This window comes from Convolutriloba macropyga, chromosome 4 (assembly GCF_964194025.1).
Source record: "Convolutriloba macropyga chromosome 4, txConMacr16.3, whole genome shotgun sequence".
Lineage (NCBI taxonomy): Eukaryota > Metazoa > Xenacoelomorpha > Acoela > Convolutidae > Convolutriloba > Convolutriloba macropyga.
The window spans coordinates 50869291-50888922 of record NC_134471.1 but is presented as its reverse complement, the minus strand read 5'-3'; the positions used below and the strand labels follow the sequence as shown (position 1 = coordinate 50888922).

The 19632-nt window shown below is 34.7% G+C and overlaps 1 protein-coding gene across 1 annotated transcript in view; it reads left to right on the top strand.

Moving 5' to 3' along the window:
• The first annotated feature begins 862 nt into the window (after nt 1-862).
• The window catches only part of LOC142338491 (uncharacterized), a 50645-nt gene continuing 31875 nt past the window's right edge, over nt 863-19632 (top strand). Inside the window, exons 1-3 of the mRNA XM_075388270.1 lie at nt 863-987; nt 17856-18049; nt 19398-19603. Of these exons, the coding sequence (XP_075244385.1) occupies nt 17889-18049; nt 19398-19603 (367 nt within the window). The 5' untranslated portion in view covers nt 863-987; nt 17856-17888. The remainder of the gene's footprint in view (nt 988-17855; nt 18050-19397; nt 19604-19632) is intronic.

Below are 19632 nucleotides of genomic sequence, written 5' to 3'. Positions count from 1 at the left end.
TTTTACATAGTATCGTGCTATATAACATATATTTAACATATATTTTGTAACTGGGGTTCATAAACAGCACTGGGGGGGGGGGGCTAAACAGAATAGATCCGAATATTGCTCGTGCCCTTGGCACAACTCAATTACATTACTCAATTTTTGCATGATTGTAACGCACACTGGCTTTATCCACGTTGTTTTCATCTTACTCAATCTCACAACCTTTTCAAAGTTGGGTGAACAAATTTGTATGTGCTGCTCAATTTCAGCGTAGTCACATATTCTTTCAAAGCTGATTAGGGTCTTGGTGAATTTCTAACATTGCTGAATTTGCAGACTATATGTTCTGAAAAAATGTTCTAAGCCATACTGTCGGAGATTTCTGGATTGCTATAATTTCTAGAGGATCCTACTCAAATTTTATCGAATCAATCCATGAAAGTCCAAGAACTTGAAATTCTAAAGGTCTGGAAAGTTGAAATATTATACCTCAAACTTTAAAAGTTCAGATTTCTAGTTCCAGAAAGTTCAAACCGAGAAGCTCTTCTTATAGTTTTTTCAATTTTTAATCAATAATTCAAAAAGTAAACAAGCAGACTATCAAACTAAACAACCAATCCCTGGCCTCTTTTATCTGATCAGATGAATATGACAGCGGATATTGATTTGATCCGTTCACTCTCATCTTAATAGTGCGCTCATTTGCTCTCCTTTTAAGCGCCATTTATTATTATGAGTTAACGGTAAGATTTGCAGATAGAGTAGTTGCTTCAAAATACCGAAATGAATAAATAATGTTATAAATAATATATAACAAGCAAATCGGTTTTCTTTCCTGATGACAGGTTCAACACCTATTCAAACATAATTTTAATAAGGAACTACTTTAAAAATTTGAACTCCGTATTTTTTTTTTCAGTTCCCGAATCTCTGGACGTGGAGAAAAGTTCATCCAAAATAGTCGCTCACCAAGCCAAACCGAAACTGTTTAGCGCTAAGGTAAGTAATTTTGGATTGTTTCAGTTTGAGTGCGCCACCCCGCCTCATCCTATCCATCCCAACACACCCCACCAAAACTTAAAGGATGCGTAGAAATTGCAACCCCCAACCACACGTGTAACCATTTTTATAGATTACAGCTTTTTCAAACATTTTGACGGCACTTTAAATGAATTTTGGCATCTAAATTTTAATCATGTTTTGAAAAAACTAAACATCAAACTACAGATATCAAGTCAAAGACATTTATTACACCTCTTTATTAATCCGTTCTTCGACTCTCAAATTATCAGGACAATCAGTTTTAGTTCACAGAAGGTAGTGAGAGTGGTTCTGTTGTTAACCCACTCTGCACGGAGAATAATAACAATGGACCATATTTTCATTAATTTAATTCTTCCTCGCTTCAAAATTTAGTTCACTATAATCATTGTTGTTTAAATTGCAGTGGATCCTGATTTACTCTTGTAAACAAAATCTTTTATTAAGAATTTACACTTTTTAAATAGTTAACTAATTTTGTTAAAGTTTTCAGAAAATCAGTAGTAGTTCTCACTCAGTGAAATGAAACTTGAAACAACTTGATAACAATCTTATTAAAACTTGACAAATCTTGATAAGATCTTGGTAAGATGTTTAGTAAGAAAATGTCACGATGTGTACCGACATGGAAGGTTTTTGCAAGAAATAGAACCAAGATCTTGATAAGATAATCAAAAAAGAATCTTTAGGATCTGAGCAAAGTTGTCAAGTTTGAAAAAAAGAATTTGAAAAAGAATTTGAAAGAAATGACATTGAGTTTTTCCAGTATGATCTGTGTGGATCTTCCTTCTCGTTATTTGTTCCGGTCTGGGGACCGGCATTGGCAGAGATACTGAAATGAGTTACTGATATACTGATGTGCATTTTTGATGTCTAGTTTTTCTCCTTTCATAGTGCTTTGAAACATTTTCTATTAAAAGAATGACCGAAACTATTGTCGATACACTTTGTCACAATTTTCAACCATATGTTTTTTCTTTTCATATATGCTGCAAAAACTATTTTATATGTGTCTAAATTGATCAGGGTTTTAGCATTTCACACCAAGAGATATTTATGACATGTTAGGATAAAATCTTGTCAAGATCTTACCAAGATATTGTGGAAAATTTTGCTATCATGGTCTTGGCAAAAAGTTTCAAGTTTTGCAAAAGTTTTCAAGATCTTGCATGACATGGCAAGGTGTATCAAATTTCGTTTCACTGGGCATGGCTTCGTTTCTGATTTTTTGATAAACTAATACCATCTTTACTGCCACATGCTGCTACCGAAAATCACTGTAAATTTGTACCTCTTGTACCACTTTTGTACCTCATTACATTGCAAATGTGGTCAGCACTTATTTATATATAATCATTGTAACTGATCTGCATGTTACAGCCAGTTTATTTGAATGTAGCTCTAACCTTGTACCATTACACGCTTGTCGTACTTCTTCATTGACTCGTTAGTGATCTTGCCAGCTAAAAACACATTACTTCTAAAAGAGATGCTAGTCTTTCGATCACTTATTTGAGCCAGCTTGAGTAAAATCGAAAAAAAGACCATGCTAATAATCAAAGCTAAACACAGATAAAAGAACCAAACTTTGTTTTCAAAAAGATTTAAAAAATCAGACGATCAACTTTTTTATTTTAGGTAGTTCTTAAAAGGTTCAAAAACATGAAAACATTCTCACAATTTCTGGAAGTATTTTGGTCAGGGTTTTATCACTCAACTGCAACAAATAAATAATCATTGGTTGAAAAAAATCGTTGCAGGAACCCAAAGGTACTCAATACACAGCTGGTTATTTCTCAGTAAACTTATCTTTCTTTAAAGATCTTGTCAGAGCTGTTTTTGATCCAATTTTTCATTCAGTGAGATCAAAAGTGTGATAATTTTCAGGTCACATTGCATTTGCGCACTACCTATTTGGGAGACAAAATTTCTGTACAAAGAATTGTTTCAATTGCATGCGTGACTGATATTTAACAGCTTAGGTCTCTCAGGTCGGAAACTTTTTCTTCCGAAATGTTCTTATAGTATTAATAAAACAAAATTTCAGCCGAAAAATCTCTCATTTGCGAAGACTGAGAATAGTTTAAACATTTCCCCAAATAACAGCGAATACTTCTTAATCCAATTGTTTTGTTATCTGAGAAAAAAAATTTTAAGAAAATCTTACCTAAATGTAATCATTCAAGTCAATTGATGGCCTTTGTGAGCCTTCTGATTTTTGATCATCCCGCGTAACGCATCGAGAAACGAGAAATATTTAGCAATCTACTTAGCAAAGTGGTTAACTTGCGCATATTATTTCATTTCTCGTCTGAATCTTTATTTGCTATGATCTTTTGAACCAATTCAAGATTCAGTCAGTTAGTTGAACTCTTTCGCTATCTTGTTTTGTATCTCAAAATTTATTTAACAATTGGGCCAGGAGTCCCAATCCTTCCCTGTAAACAGTTAATGACACTTTCGTTCAAATGGAGACTAAAATTTTCTACTCTAACCTTGTTCAAGCTGACCTGCATCGTGACTCACACTTCAAAGTAAAAAGTGAAATGCACACATTCCATCTATGAGATGTCACTGTAATCAGGTCTACAGCCACACTATAAGCCCCCCGCAATTTTACTTCTTTGAGAGGGAGAGAGAGAAAGATTTTCGATTACTCGATGAAAAGAACCAAATAACTGTCAGCTAAAACTTCTCATACAGCTTCTTCTTTTTATCCGATTTTTTTGTGCCAATGCAAATAATTAGCCATTTTTTACAGAACGTACCAATAAACAGTTTTCATGAGCCCTGCTTTTACTGACGCACCCAGGAATATTTTCAGATGTTTGTGTGAAACCTTTTTACTTTTCTGAAACTTGACAGAACTGGAGGAATCATGCAAATGGTCAATTGTAAAGTGAATAGGGAGTAATATATCAATCCATTTTGTAAGACGACCACTGTAAGACTTATTTGCTTTTTTTTTCACGCATGAAAAATAAAAAGTTCTGTGATCTGTTATGACATTAAATGGTTTATCATATAAGAAGTACTTGAAATATTCAATAAACCATATTAAAACAAGGAGATTTATATGGTTAATGCTATAGCGATCTTCTACAGAAGTGAGAAAACAAAACGCAAATGCCTCAGTTTGCCATTTTTGTGTGAAACCTTTTTAGTTTTCTGAAACTTGACAAAACTGGAGGAATCATAACATGAAGATAAAAGTTGAGATAGAAGAGAAACATATTTGGGTTCAATTCTGTGATAAATTGGTAGAACGCAAAATTCTTTCAGAAGCTCACTTTAAATTTTTTTCCAAAACTCCAAACGAAGCATCTTTCTTAAAAAAATTCAAGTTGATTAAATCTAATCAAGTTGGTGCTCATGCCTGAAGACCATACATCAGCACTCGCAAAATCATTGATCTGTATATGTTAAGTTAAACAAATGAGGGAGTGTTCAACGGAGATTTTTTTTTGGCAGAAAGCTTCTTCTTCGTCGAGTTTTCTCCTCGTTGGGAAAAGTGGCGGACACAGGCGAAATTAGAAACTATGGCAATTGGAAATATGGCATTGAAAAATTTGTTTGACTATGAGGCAGAAGTGATACGAATAACAAAGGTGCACTATAAAGACGCAATTGAAGATTTCGTTCACAATAAATAACGAGAAAACAGAAGCCGAAACACACAAACAAATTTTCATGAGAAATCGAGTGTCGACAAATGATTGAACTAGGTACACTGTGTTGTGTGGCAATACATCACCGATTTCTCGTGAGCAGAGTTACACCACTTCTAAGCGGGAGCATTCGCAACGAAAAAGAAATGGAAGATTCCTTAATTGCAATAGCCTTATGAGGTTAGAAGCAAACGTTTAACTGAGGAGCTGTGAAAAAATTTAACAATTGCACTGATTAACCCGCAAAAGACTAATTTTGAGTGAAGCCTATTGTTCTCTAAGATTGTGAGGAAAGTAAAACGCAACAGTTTTACAACAAGCATGTTTGATGTTGAATTATAAAACGGATTCTTTCATGATTAAGTTGTAACACAACGAGCGCTCAGAATAGTGGTAAATGTGTAATTGGATCAACGCGTAATCAACTAGCAAATTTGCTAGCTTGCATCACAAGCAAAAAGCAAATTTAAATTAAATTGAACAATATAAAACGGATCCCGGTAGACAAACCTGTGGAAAAACAAAAATTTACAAGGGTCACTAGAAATACCAACATTGAGAAATAAAAAAGACTTTAAGGAAGCAATTTTGACGTATTTACTGATGTTGTATGAAAACCGAAGTTGTATCTAAATACTAATACTGTTAAGGGTGCGGCCAAATATACGAAACAAACTTCAGAAGTTGTTGATCGGCCAAAGTTTGACAGTTTTTCTTTTTCAGAGTTGACATCATTAGAACACTTTGAAATTGTTTTGAAACTCGATTAAAACTTTGAATTAAGAAAAGTTGACTGATTTTCATGGCAGCATAGGGCAGAAGGAAAATTTTTATTGTCTGTAATTGGTGCTGCAATGTGGTAACTAGAGTGGCTGGTATTTAAATTACTGCGAAAGTTCACAATTTCACAGCTACTAAAATAATCTGGCCTTTGATAATCAAGAATTTATCAAATTCGGCATGGCTTTCAATCATTTGATTACTTGAGTCTAAATTAGCCTCAATTTGTTCCGAGAAATCAATATAATTATGGTTTGTGGTTATCTTTTTTTGCACGTCGTTTAACTGCTTCTATTTTAGAATCGCAACTATTTGTTGAGGGGGGCGTGAAACGTAACCCATTAAACCTATTTCAGATCCCTGCAAATGGTCAATTGTAAAGTGAATGGGGAGTAATATATCAATCCATTTTGTAAGACGACCACTGTAAGACTTATTTGCTTTTTTTTCACGCATGAAAAATAAAAAGTTCTGTGATCTGTTATGACATTAAATGGTTTATCATATAAGAAGTACTTGAAACATTCAGTAAACCATACTAAAACGAGGAGATTTATATGGTTAATGCTATGACTGACGATCTTCTACAGAAGTGAGAAAACAAAACGCAAATGCCTCAGTTTGCCATTTTTCTGGTGTGTGCTGTTCAAGTGCTACTCCAAGACACTTTCTGGAAGAGTTGCCTTTGATTCGCGCCTCTAATTCACGATTTAAATGTTTGTTTTCAATTGATTCGGTCTTTGAAATAATTTATCATGCTCGCCTGTCTAAGTGAGTTGAGTGTTTTTTTTTACAATTGGTCGTAAAGGGTGACAGTTTTTGGATAGATTTGGGATAAAAGTAATTGAGAGGTGGACAGATTCTACGATTTATCTAAATCTTTTGAGATTTTTTGCAGCTTTTAGTGGTTGGATTATTTCTCAGGCTTTTTTTGAGATTTAGGGATTTCATGAACCAACCACTTTTTTTCATCTTTTTGGAAAATTTTATTCTGATAAAATAATATCTAGATTTTTTCGGCTAAGTTTCTTGGCCTTTTTTTAGCCGTGTCTCGACGATCTTCAATTTTTTCTGTGCTTACTTTTAGGATGGAAGCACAGTAAGTTTCTTCGAGTCTTTTTGAAAGCAAACAATTGCTTTTCGAATGTCGGCAGCCATATCTGTCAGACCGTAAAATCCAGTTTTAAAGCAATATGTGCCTGTCAGATCATCACTTATGTTATCACAAATGCAATGGTGGCCGTTTCTGGATGTATATTAAGTTGGCCGTAAGCGCGCTGCAAAGCGATTGTTCAGAAATAAGCCGTCTCGCGCGGTGCAATTGAGCAAAAACTTTGAGATTTTGTCTGAATGATTGAATCAATATTTGCCAATTGATATTTTTGTTCTTGTGCTCTAATTTACTCAGAAATCTGGAGTCCAACGCTATTTCTTTTCAGTTCTAAGTGATTTGGTACCTTGTGAGCTTTTTGACGAGTATTTTGGTAGATTTGATGAAGTTTCGATTTACAGTATGATTTTTGATCGAATAATTTGAATTATTAGTGTCGGAAACTGGCCAAAAATTTAACTTTTCAATTGGAGCGCGATGATTGACGCAAATAACCTAAATTTCTGCTCCAATTTGATCTGTGATTTTAATGCCTAACTGATCAAATAGATCTTGACCGATAATAGGATGCGTTTGCTACAACGATTAATTTTGAGAGGTTTATTTTCTTTTTGCTGTTTTTGATCGGAATTTTACTGTGCCCAAGGGGTCATCTGTATCACTTGAAAACAAGTTGTTAGCCGTTGTTGTTTTTTCTAGAATGATATCGCCTCCTCTGAATTGTACATTAATCGTTTCACAAGCGATAAATTGTTATTAAACATCCATTTTCTCAATCAAAAGGCATAGTACAGTGAGTAATGCCGATGACAAAATTCAATTTTGACGGTTGTTGCAGTATTCAATTTTAATCAATGCTACATAGTTGTCATCAGACGAATCACAGTGAAAATCAAATTGTTAATTGTACATGATGCAACTAAGGTTCAATTTTTCAGAAGTTTCTGTATTTTTTAAATTTTTGACTAAGGTTGAGATGTTTCTTTGTTTTGTTTTAATTTTTGTTGACATACCTGTGCGAATTGGTCGAGCGGATCACAGTGATTACATTTGTTACCCACTGCTATTCAAAATTATTTATGATTTGCCAACCACTTCTTACCATTTCTGGATATGCCATATTATTGCAATCAAAATCTTTTGTGCGTCCCTATTGTCGGTTTGGTTTTGCTCCGCTAAGACGGTTTCACTACTTTACTGTGTTAACACGAAACTCGGTGTTGATTCTGCAGCCCCATTGGCATGTTTAGTGCAATGCTCACAACTCTCTCAGATTCTACCGTGTCGCGTCGAACTTGTATAATCTCTCTGTATATCATCGTTCAGCATATTAGTTATAAACGTCTCTGATTGTCCTCATCTCGACTTTTAAACTTACAGTTTTCAGCGAGTTCTCTGTGGGTGCAATAAAATTACAAAAAAAGGACTGAAACAATTGAGGTTATATTTCGCGGATGAGTAAATGCTATCTCTAGTATTTTCCAAATTTTTTGTTTCGAGAGGTCATAGATTTGGTTGTGTGGATATTTTTGAGTGAGAAATGGTCAATAGAGTTTTTCGACAATTTGATTTTTCTACTTTCAGCGTTTTTGTACACTGTTTACAGGCCGTTTAAAAAATCTTGTACCTTATTTAAAATTTTATGTTCCATTTTTTGTTTTCCCTATGAGCTTGCGTGAATATTGGGAAAATTATTGGATAAATAAATCAAACAAAAGATCAATTTTTTTGAAAAGGTATAGATTTGGTCATATGGGAGTTTTTGAGTGAGAAATCGTCGTCTTTTGGTGCCTATACTGAAGTTCAATAGCAGAGCGCATATTCAGTCACACAAGTTTCACGGACGTTTTCCGCGGAGGACTCCTGTTACAGTTATTTTCTGACATTTAAAATCCCATTGCAATTTCAATTGGCTGTTACAAAGTTTTCTCTCTCTCTCATTTTGCTTGTCTTTGTTTTCAATTGGTCCATCGTATTCAGGTTCTATTGAAGATCTCCTGCTGTCAAATTGCGTGCTAGAAAGGTGTCTGATGTGATGTTTTCTATGGTTAATATAGCCATCTTTTAATTGGATATTTCTTTTCTCCTATCGAAAGGGTGGCTCTGCTGTTGATTTTTCAGATGAGCTCTGCAAAGAGTGATGTTTTTGAGATTAACGGCGTGTTGGCTGCGCCATGTTGTGCGTATTAAGAACATCTGCTAAAATTCAGCGTTGCGAAGCAAAATCCACATATCTGGTTGCAACTGCTTTGGTCACTCTTGCTCCGCAAAACTGCTTGAAGTTTTGTATTTCGTTGATTGTGTTACCGTTTTTGGTGGAAGTCGCTCCGCGAAAGTTAGCTATTAAATTTTGGGAAGTGAATTGCTCAGCAATTGGCACTAATTCGTTTCCGATACAAATAGTACGATTTTGCCTATCACATTGATAGATTAAAGAGAGTCAACAAAAAATGTAAAAGAAATGTAAAAAAAAAGAACTGTAAAAATGTAAACAAAAAAAAACTTAGCCTCAATACAGAAATGATCGGCATTTTGATCAATAATTTAATCACATGACAGAACTGAAAAAAAATAAGTAAACTGAAAATTTAGGAAATTAAGTACTGTGACCGGACATTGTGTCACATCATCATCTTGTTAAAGTTAAGAAAAATCAACAGAAAGTATTTACAATTACGGAAATTAACTAATTTAAAACTTGGTAACTAGCCCCGCAAACTAAGAATCAGAACCCAAAAATAACCATCCATCATAGCAGTTCAAATTATATTAAATCACTTTCGCAGGGAATTCTGTGCTGAAAAAATTCAATTTAACGCAGAATCAGACTGATTCTCACGTTTTGTTGGTATTGACATATTTTTTATGATTTCTGTTATTACAATCTCTCCAGAGATTTTTCCAGCCCGTTTTGGAGCTACAGGTAACTTTGCAATGTTAACAGTGGAATTTCTTCCAAAAAATAGTTGATTTTTCTCCTTTTCGCTTCTTTGTACACTTTTTACACACCATTTACAAACCTTGTGCCCTGTTTATAATTTCGTGTTCCAATTTTTGTTCTCTTTATTATAGATGGCGTAAATATTGCCAAATTATTGGATAAATATATCAAACAATGTCTGCAAAAACAACAATTTTTTCATTCGTGATAGAACAACTGCAAAATTTTCCTAAAGGACATTTAAAAAGATTCAAAAAGAGATTGGATGAAAAACTGGATGAAAAACATGAACGTTCTCAGGACCTTAACGACATCTGTTGCATACAACTGTAACATTGAATCGGTGTTTTTTTGTCAAACTTAACCAAGGATGTTGGTGCTTGGATCTTTCCTTGAAGCAAATCATACTTATTGATAAATAATTGAATAAATGTTAGCCGGTAAAAATTTTACTAGGAGAAAGTTCTCGTGATTGCAAACCATTTTTTCCCAAAAACTTCCAGTATTATAACTCTTGCTTAATATTCAGTTTTTGGAACAACGTTGCCAAAAGTAAACCTTTTCAAAACATCCTTTTTTTAGTGCAACGTAAACGATATACGGATGTTGAGAGGTATTTTTTCATGTTTGGGAAAAAGTTTTTTTTCAAGAACAATTTCATTGAAATTTTTTTCCCTGATTGACACTCACATTTATTAGGAATTTGTGAGCTCTTTATCGTCTGTTTCTCTGCAAAACGACTCCGGATATTGAAAAGAGTGAATTGCTCTCTTTGTCTCTCTTTCATTTCTCTCCCTCTCTCTCAAATATCTCGCAGGCCCCAATTTAAAGAGAATTTAACAAGTTTTTCACAAAACAAAGTTGTCATTTAATTTAAAACTGTATTTTTTTTATTAATATATATATATATATATATATATATATATATATATAAATATTTTTTAACCGTTAACTTTTATTTTTGAAAACAATCAATTCAAAAGTTTATGAAGCCAATAGCTATATATATATCTTATTCTAGGTCTCAACTTCTGACAAGCTTGAACAAAGTGGACCAGAAAAAGTAAACTTTGTTCATTTTTTGACGAAAAAAATTTTTTGACGCTCTTCTATCTCCAATGAAAGCAGTAACACTCTATTTTTAAAAAAATTAACATTTTTATTTTTTTTTGTATAGCAAAGTTGAACTAAATTTTCGCGAAAATTACAGAAAATGTGAATAAAGACTGTCCAATACTCACAGAACGTTTAACCACGATAACTTTCTGTGAAAGTTGAAATTCGAAAAAATCTTTTTAACTCCATATTCTAGGGTGCTTGTGCTTTCTAATTATACCACTCAAAACTCTCTGCGATTAATAGATCGATCGGCCAAAATTGTCTGAAAAAAAATTCCCTTTGAGTATATAGTTCCTCTCTCCCACTTAAGTGGGGGTCGGAACAATTAGCTGAAAACCCGGAGCAAAGCTAAAAGGTTCCGTAACGTACTTTAACGCATAAATTTCATCCTTTTTTTCGTATTAATTTTTGTAACGGCTGCATCCTCAAATAACGAAAACATTTTCGTCTTCACATTTTTGTGATTATTTTCTATTGATTCTCAAAAATATCAAAAAATAAACCCATGATATTCCCGGCTAACCAAGTTTTTTCAAGAAATAAAAAACCTTTAAATGCACACTTTTGATAATAATAACTCAGTGGCGGGGTTCAAACTTTCTTTGTAGTTTGTATCAAGAAGCAAAAATCATTGGGCGTCCCTAACCATAGTTTGTGTTGCTCGCCCTAATTGAGAGTTCCTGCCTTTAAAATACCAATAAGAGGGCAAGCTCAGCCTAGTGGTATTTTGATTTTTAAAATATTATTTGGCACTGGAAGTTGCAAAATGAGGTCCCTCCAAACTACCAGGTTCTGCTCAAAATTGTGTTTTCTACTCTAATCTAGACAATCAGCTGATGCACATTTAGTGAGTTCAATATGGCTTTGTTGATTAATTTGTTTGATAACGATAAAACAGTTAAATCTTCACTGAAGATATCCGAAACAATGTTCTATCACATGGAACGCTTAACACAGATTACAAACAAATATCTATTTTACTTCATTAGAGCTGCTTCTCTTGGTGAAATTAAGGTCATGCGTACTAAATTCCCGTATTATTTTCAGCTAATCATACAGGAATCATACATCATACTAGAGAATCAAAAAGTCATTTTTTACGGATAGAGCTTGCAAAGAATTTGAGCATGTATGTTTTTTGTTAATCATAAAGTATTCACAAGCAATCACTTTAGCGTTTGGCTCTTAAAAAAACAAGTAAACGTACAATTAGAGAAAAAGTAAGAGTTCCTGGTAATGATAATCCGATCATATATATAATTTCGTAGTAATTATACAACGGTCTCGTAAAGACTCCGCGGTTTTGTACAAGGATCATGCCAGAAAACAACAGGAGTATAGAAGAAAAGACCAAAGAAAAACGTCGAATGTTTCCTGCATTTACGATTGAACATATCGTCAATTTCCTACGTTTAAAATCAACATTTTCTGGAGTAGGGCCCTAATGCATCATAGGATGTCATATAAGATCCTTAATACATTGTCGAAAAAATCCTGAAATTCGACGTGAAAACAGTCATATGTGGTCCCGCATACGATGCGTGATGTCATTTCAATAATTCAAATTAGTTCCTGATACATATTCCTTATCTTTTGAACAGTTCGTCGCTTCAAAAACTGGTCAATTTCGAATTGATGAAAACTTATTTTTTCGATAACTGAAAATCTCTTGTTTAGTTTAGCTACAATATTGCTTTCAATAAATATTTCAATCAACAAACAAGCAGATCATCAAACTCTGCAGTAACCACTCCCTGTTGAATTGTTTCTGATAATGTAAGGAAATGACAGCCGACGCTTCTTTGATTTCGTCATAATTATACAATCCTACTTGCTCTCCTTTGAAACATCATTTTTTAATTATAAATAAGATAGATGGCAAAATGTTTAACAAAAATCAGTTGCTTTACGATGATATTATGAATAATTAATTATCTTTTGAATAAAATATCTGGTACATATGATTTTCCTTTCTTAATGTCAGTTCAAACACCTATTCAAACAAACTATCAGAATACTCATTAAATATTCAGTACTTTGTAGAGAAATTTGATTCATTGCCTCGGAAAAAGTCACATATAATAATCGGTAAGCAAACAGACGAATTGAACTCTTTTCTAGAAATATTGATGTATTCCGCCCTCTCCCCCTCCAGAGTTTTTACGACACATCTACTCATCGGGGAAGTAGGAATTGTACGTCCTCTAAGCTGGGGGAGGTGGGGCACAATAGCTCCCAAAAATATTTTTTCTCCAGGGTAATTAAATATTTTGTAGCATTGTTATTTTCCAAAGTATAATTGCTGTAAACTTTTTTCAGCTTTTCTTCTTATTAGTTATATATAATATTTCAGAAATTTTTATTTCACTTTTTAGACTTGGCACGCCCTTAATCATGTCTTAAGTCTTGAACAACTCATGGCCAAGACTTGACTTTTCTTGAGTCAGGTCTTGTGAACAATTGTCGCTGTTTCTTCTTCTTTTGATAATTTCCGTCTTTTCGCAACAAAAGCAAAAAGACGGCCATATACAACGGCTCGCTTGCAACACTCTCTAAAATAAAACAGGAAGCACAAGAAAAAGCTTTTTAAGTCGAGTCAGAAACAGCTTGACCAGAATAAAAATTTTCTCGTATAAAAATCTTACGAAATGCAGCTATGCTTGGAATGCATTGAATCTATATCATATTTCTCCAGCCCTATCTCGCTTATTAACTGCGCAGTAATCAAGACTTGTCTTGGACTTGACCAGGGCTGAGCAATCCTTTGCACGACTTCACAAGTTTTAATCCTTTAAAGAAGACGTGATCAGGTACTGATTTGCCAATTCAAGACTTGTATTTCATTGAAGAAGTACTGATCAAGACTTGAAACTCGTTGTGGCTTCTACTCGTGGTTTTCGCGTGAGGGATGTCAAAACTGGGACCATTTTTCATCAATTTGATAACCCAAGCAACATTGGGTCTTTCCCATTACCCATTTTAAACCCCCACGCACGAAAAGGCTCCTCCTTTATGGTATGCTTACCATTATTGCGGAGGGTATACGTTACGTGACCACTGAGCTGGAGGGGTGGGACCCGTAAAATCAATCAAATCCATATTGCTTATGCTAATTTTGAAAAAAATTGCATGTCCAAGGTTTTACCCTTTGAAATTCTGTGAAAATTATGCATAGAAACCGAAAAAAAAAATGTTCTGCCATTTTTTTCGACGATTATGAAACGTGTAAACGGCGATAGCATGACAAAAATTCGCATATCAAATGTGGAATTAAAAGTGGATTTTCGCTTGAGCTAAGAAAATTAGATCTGAAATTGAAATGGTCAAAAAGTAAAGTAAATTGGGCATTTAAAAGTTCTAATGCCAACAAAACGAAGATTGCGCTAACGCCTTAAGATAAATAAGCAATTGAGAAAGAAATCCACCCTTTCACTCTGATCTCTAGTTTCCAAAAACTGCAATTTATTGGTGGATAGAAGGGTTTAAAGGGAAACAACCCGACAAGAAAAAGCAACGAAGAGGATATGACCGCTACTGCAACAAAATTTTTTTTTGTGAAGCAGTGAACAAAGGTTTATAAAACAATGTTAAACCAATCACTCAAAACAAAAATTTTGATTTTTTTTGAAAAAGGGAGGGACTCATTAACAATTTGATAATGATTAAAAGCTTGATAATGATTGATCGGATTAAAAGTCTTCTTATCAATGGAAATCATTATGTAGAAAAACTAATAGAAAAAATGACCAGAAGCGCTAAAAGTTGGAGGAAATTATTTTTGAACCAACCTTGCTCAAAACCAAAGATAATTTATTGACCACATTTGGTCTAGCCTACCGGTCAATTTAACCAAATACGCTCTTTTTCATTGATTAAGTTCTGACCAAAAAAGTGCAATGTTGGAATTTTGTTTTTAAAACATATAAAGCCACAACAAAGTCATTTCAGGTTATAGATGACGTCTTTGTGGATTTTATTGTTTGATCATACTGCTTCAAATTTTGAGTTCATTCCTTTCAATTGCTTGTACTGCACGCGAATTGAAGCATAATAATCAGTCAAATAAATCAGTCTGTCCTCTCAGAGACGGGTGTTTTGTATTTATTCAGCCATTTGTTTTTGCTAAGTTTTCTTTCAAATTAAAATTCAGCACCAGTTCATCCTTTCACCTTCTTAGAAACCACAACAATTTCCAAATTTTTGATTTTATAACTAATTTAAATTATAAACATTTAGCTCAACTCAAAGTCGAGGGCTGAGTTATTGTTGAGTTGGTTCAAAGCCAATTATTTTCCATGGTGGCTCTAGTCGAACTTGCAATCCGTGGCCGAACTGAAATGCGACGAGTATATCATTAAAGGGCAGGGCACGCCTATACTAATTGAATATATTTCCCAAGTTAATTATTCAAGGTCGCCTATCAATTTTTAAACATTTTGTTCACTTATAGGTCAATAAAATATCGCGTGGAGCATAACTCTAAATGCGTCACAAGATGCACAGAAAATGTACTAGTTGGAGAGAGAAACAGATTGGTGGGCAAGTATATATCTGAATCGAAGAGATGCGAGTGTTACTCTCTTCAGGAGTCCCAACTCACACTCAAGGATTTCTCAAAGACAACAAAACTGCACGGAGCTATATTCTCATATGCGGGTATGATATATACAAAAATATCAAAAGGAAAGTAATTTTTATAGCTTTTCCCAGTTAAATGAAACTTGATCTGATTTAAGAAACTAATTTTCACATGCAGCAAGATTGGTCAAGATCTTACCAAGTTGCACAAAATTTGGATGAGATCTTGTCAAGATCATACCAAGGTGTTTTAAGTAATTGATTTTTGCCTATCAACATCTTGGGAAGAAGTTTAAAGGTTATCAGGAGTTATCAGGTTTTGCATGGCATCGTAAAGTGCATCACTTTTTGTTTCACTGGGTTCTCATAATTAGTGTAAAAAATTGTTAATGATATACACATCGTTCTTAAAAATAGTTCACTGCTAACTAATTTAAAACATAGCATCTCATCAAATAACTTTCATTTGCATATTGTTTTTAGCGAAAACGATTAAAGTCCGCTAAGTTTTTCTTTGTAGTAATGATCATTTGTCTTCCCGGACTGAGGCTCAAGCTTAATCAGTGTTGATTCAGTGCATTTGCATGACCCGGATCAGTACTGTATCAGGGCTTTGTTTATGTCACTTTTTAGACTTGGCACGCCCTTAATCAAGTCTTAAGTCTTGAACAACTCATGGCCAAGACTTGACTTTTCTTGAGTCAGCTCTTGTCAACAATTGCCGCTGTTTCTTCTTCATTTGATAATTTCCGTCTTTTAGCAACAAAAGCAAAAAGACGGCCATATACAACGGCTCGCTTGCAACACTCTCTAAAATAAAACGGGAAGCACAAGAAAAAGCTTTTTAAGTCGAATCAGAAACAGCTTGACCAGAAAAAAAATTTTCTCGTAAAAAAATTTTACGAAATGCAGCTATACTTGGAATGCATTGAATCTATATCATTCTTCTCCAGCCCTATCTCGCTTATTAACTGCGCAGTAATCAAGACTTGTCTTGGACTTGACCAGGGCTGAGCAATCCTTTGCAAGACTTCACAAGTCTTAATCCTTTAAAGAAGACGTGATCAGGTACTGATTTGCCAATTCAAGACTTGTATTTCATTGGAGAAGTACTGATCAAGACTTGAAACTCGTTGTGGGTTCTACTCGTAGTTTTCGTCCAAGCAACATTGGGTCTTTCCCATTACCCATTTTCAACCCCCACGCACGAAAAAGCCCCTCCTTTACGGTATGCTTACCATTATTGCGGAGGGTATACGTTGCCTGACCACTGAGCTGAAGGGGTGGGACCCGTAAAATCAATCAAATCCATATTGCTTATGCTAATTTTGAAAAAAATTGCATGTCCAAGGTTTTACCCTTTGAAATTCTGAGAAAATTATGCATAGAAACCGAAAAAAAATGTTCTGCCATTTTTTTCGACGATTATGAAACGTGTAAACGGCGATAGCATGACAAAAATTCGCATATCAAAGGTGGAATTAAAAGTGGATTTTCGCTTGAGCTAAGAAAATTAGATCTGAAATTGAAATGGTCAAAAAGTAAAGTAAATTGGGCATTTAAAAGTTCTAATGCCAACAAAACGAAGATTGCGCTAACGCCTTAAGATAAATAAGCAATTGAGAAAGAAATCCACCCTTTCACTCTGATCTCTAGTTTCCAAAAACTGCAATTTATTGGTGGATAGAAGGGTTTAATGGGAAACAACCCGACAAGAAAAAGCAACGAAGAGAATATGACCGCTACTGCAACAAAATTTTTTTTGTGAAGCAGTGAACAAAGGTTTATAAAACAATGTTAAACCAATCACTCAAAACAAAAATTTTGATTTTTTTTGAAAAAGGGAGGGACTCATTAACAATTTGATAATGATTAAAAGTTTGATAATGATTGATCGGATTAAAAGTCTTCTTATCAATGGAAATCATTATGTAGAAAAACTAATAGAAAAAATGACCAGAAGCGCTAAAAGTTGGAGGAAATTATTTTTGAACCAACCTTGCTCAAAACCAAAGATAATTTATTGACCACATTTGGTCTAGCCTACCGGTCAATTTAACCAAATACGCTCTTTTTCATTGATTAAGTTCTGACCAAAAAAGTGCAATGTAGGAATTTTGTTTTTAAAACATATAAAGCCACAACAAAGTCTTTTCAGGTTATAGATGACGTCTTTGTGGATTTTATTGTTTGATCATACTGCTTCAAATTTTGAGTTCATTCCTTTCAATTGCTTGTACTGCACGCGAATTGAAGCTTAATAATCAGTCAAATACATCAGTCTGTCCTCTCAGAGACGAGTGTTTTGTCTTTATTCAGCCATTTGTTTTTGCTAAGTTTTCTTTCAAATTAAAATTCAGCACCAGTTCATCCTTTCACCTTCTTAGAAACCACATCAATTTCCAAATTTTTGATTTTATAACTAATTTAAATTATAAACTTTTAGCTCGACTCAAAGTCGAGGGCAGAGTTATTGTTGAGTGAAATATGAGTAAATGCACTAATTTCAATATCAGCCAAATTGAGGGGACATGTTATTGAGTTAGAATTTTTCTCCTGCCAAAAATCGGTCGAGGGCGATCTTTTCATATATAGAAGTCGAAAGTAACCACGTTCCGTTTTTTTTCAGGTGCTAAATATCCAGCTTAGCTGCAGGTCCGAAATGGGCAAAATTCAGATGAACTTGTGTGGCTCTATTACACTAAGTTGCATCGCTGCATTGCTCTGTGGTCTTCAAATTGAGTCAAAATTATCCCAAAAGAGGTCATTGCGAAGGACGGGTCAAAACTTGCAATTCACGAATAATGACAAATTGATTTTGAGGTAAATATCAATACACTTTTTTTTCTAAATTGAAAGTGCCCGTATGTTTGGTTCGAAGCCAATTATTTTTCATGCTGACCCTAGTCGAACTTGCAATCCATGGCCGAACTGAAATGCGAAGAGTATACCCAGGTTGAGGTCCCAGACCGAAAGTCGATATGTCCAGACCGAAATGAACGCACAAGGTGGCGTCGTGCGTTCAAAATTACACGGTCTGGAAAAGAAAATGAACGCACGATAGTCTGGACATATGCAATTTTGAACGCACGATAGTCTGGACATATGCAATTTTGAACGCACGATAGTCTGGACATATGCAATTTTGAACGCACGATAGTCTGGACATAAGCCATTTTGAACGCACGAAAGTCTGGACATTGTGACTCGGAGCGCACGAAAATTTTTTGAATGGAAACAGGAATGCCAAAAACATGAGTCCATGTTTGACTAAACACTCTTAATAGAGTGCTCACTCAAGTGAAAGCTTTCTACCAAGAAAACCTCAACTCACTTGAGTTCAAAAGTTACAAAACATCGAACGCAGGAAAATTCGCATCCAACATTTTGCTTTGTTTAAAACAATTTCACACCTAGAATTATAAACCCTTGCTGAAATCGCAAAGCAAATCATACTTTAATAACTAGGTCGCTGGCAGCCCCTTCAGCCAATACTTTCATCGAACATCTTTTATTAAACAAAATGTAGGAACTGCTTGGGCACTTCATCACAACCATCACCCTAACGTATCTATATTTGAAACGAATACATTATAAAAACGACATCTGAACATGAACGCACGAAAGTCTGGACATACGCATTTTTGAACGCACGAAAGTCTGGACATAGGTGTTTTTGAACGCACGATAGTCTGGACATGAACGCACAAATGAGCGCACGATTTTTCATTTAGAACGCACTAAAGTCTGGTCATATAAGATTTTGAACGCGCGAAAGTCTGGACATAAGCACGTTTGAACGCACGAAAGTCTGGACATAGGTGTTTTTGAACGCACAAATGAGCGCGCGAATTTTAATTTGGAACGCACTAAAGTCTGGTCATATAAGATTTTGAACGCACGAAAGTCTGGACATAGGGAGTTTTGAACGCACGACGAACGCACGAAAAATTTTGAACGCACGAAAGTCTGGACATAGGCACTTTCCGTCTGGGAGGGTCTGGACATAGACACTTTCCGTCTGGGACGGTCTGGACATATCAACTTTCAGTCTGGCACCTCAACCTGGGTATCATTAAAGGGCAGGGCACGCCTATACTAATTGAATATATTTCCCAAGTTAATTATTAAAGGTCGTCTATCAATTTTTAAACATTTTGTTCACTTATAGGTCAATAAAATATCGCGTGGAGCATAACTCCATTTGTGTGACAAGATGCACAGAAAGTGTACAAGTTGGAGAGAGGAACAGAGTAGTGGCCAAGTATATATCTGAATCGAAGAGATGCGAGTGTTACTCTCTTCAGGAGTCCCAACTCACGCTCAAGGATTTCTCAAAGACAACAAAACTGCATGGAGCTATTTTCTCATATTCAGGTAAGATGTATAAAACAAATCAAAAGGAA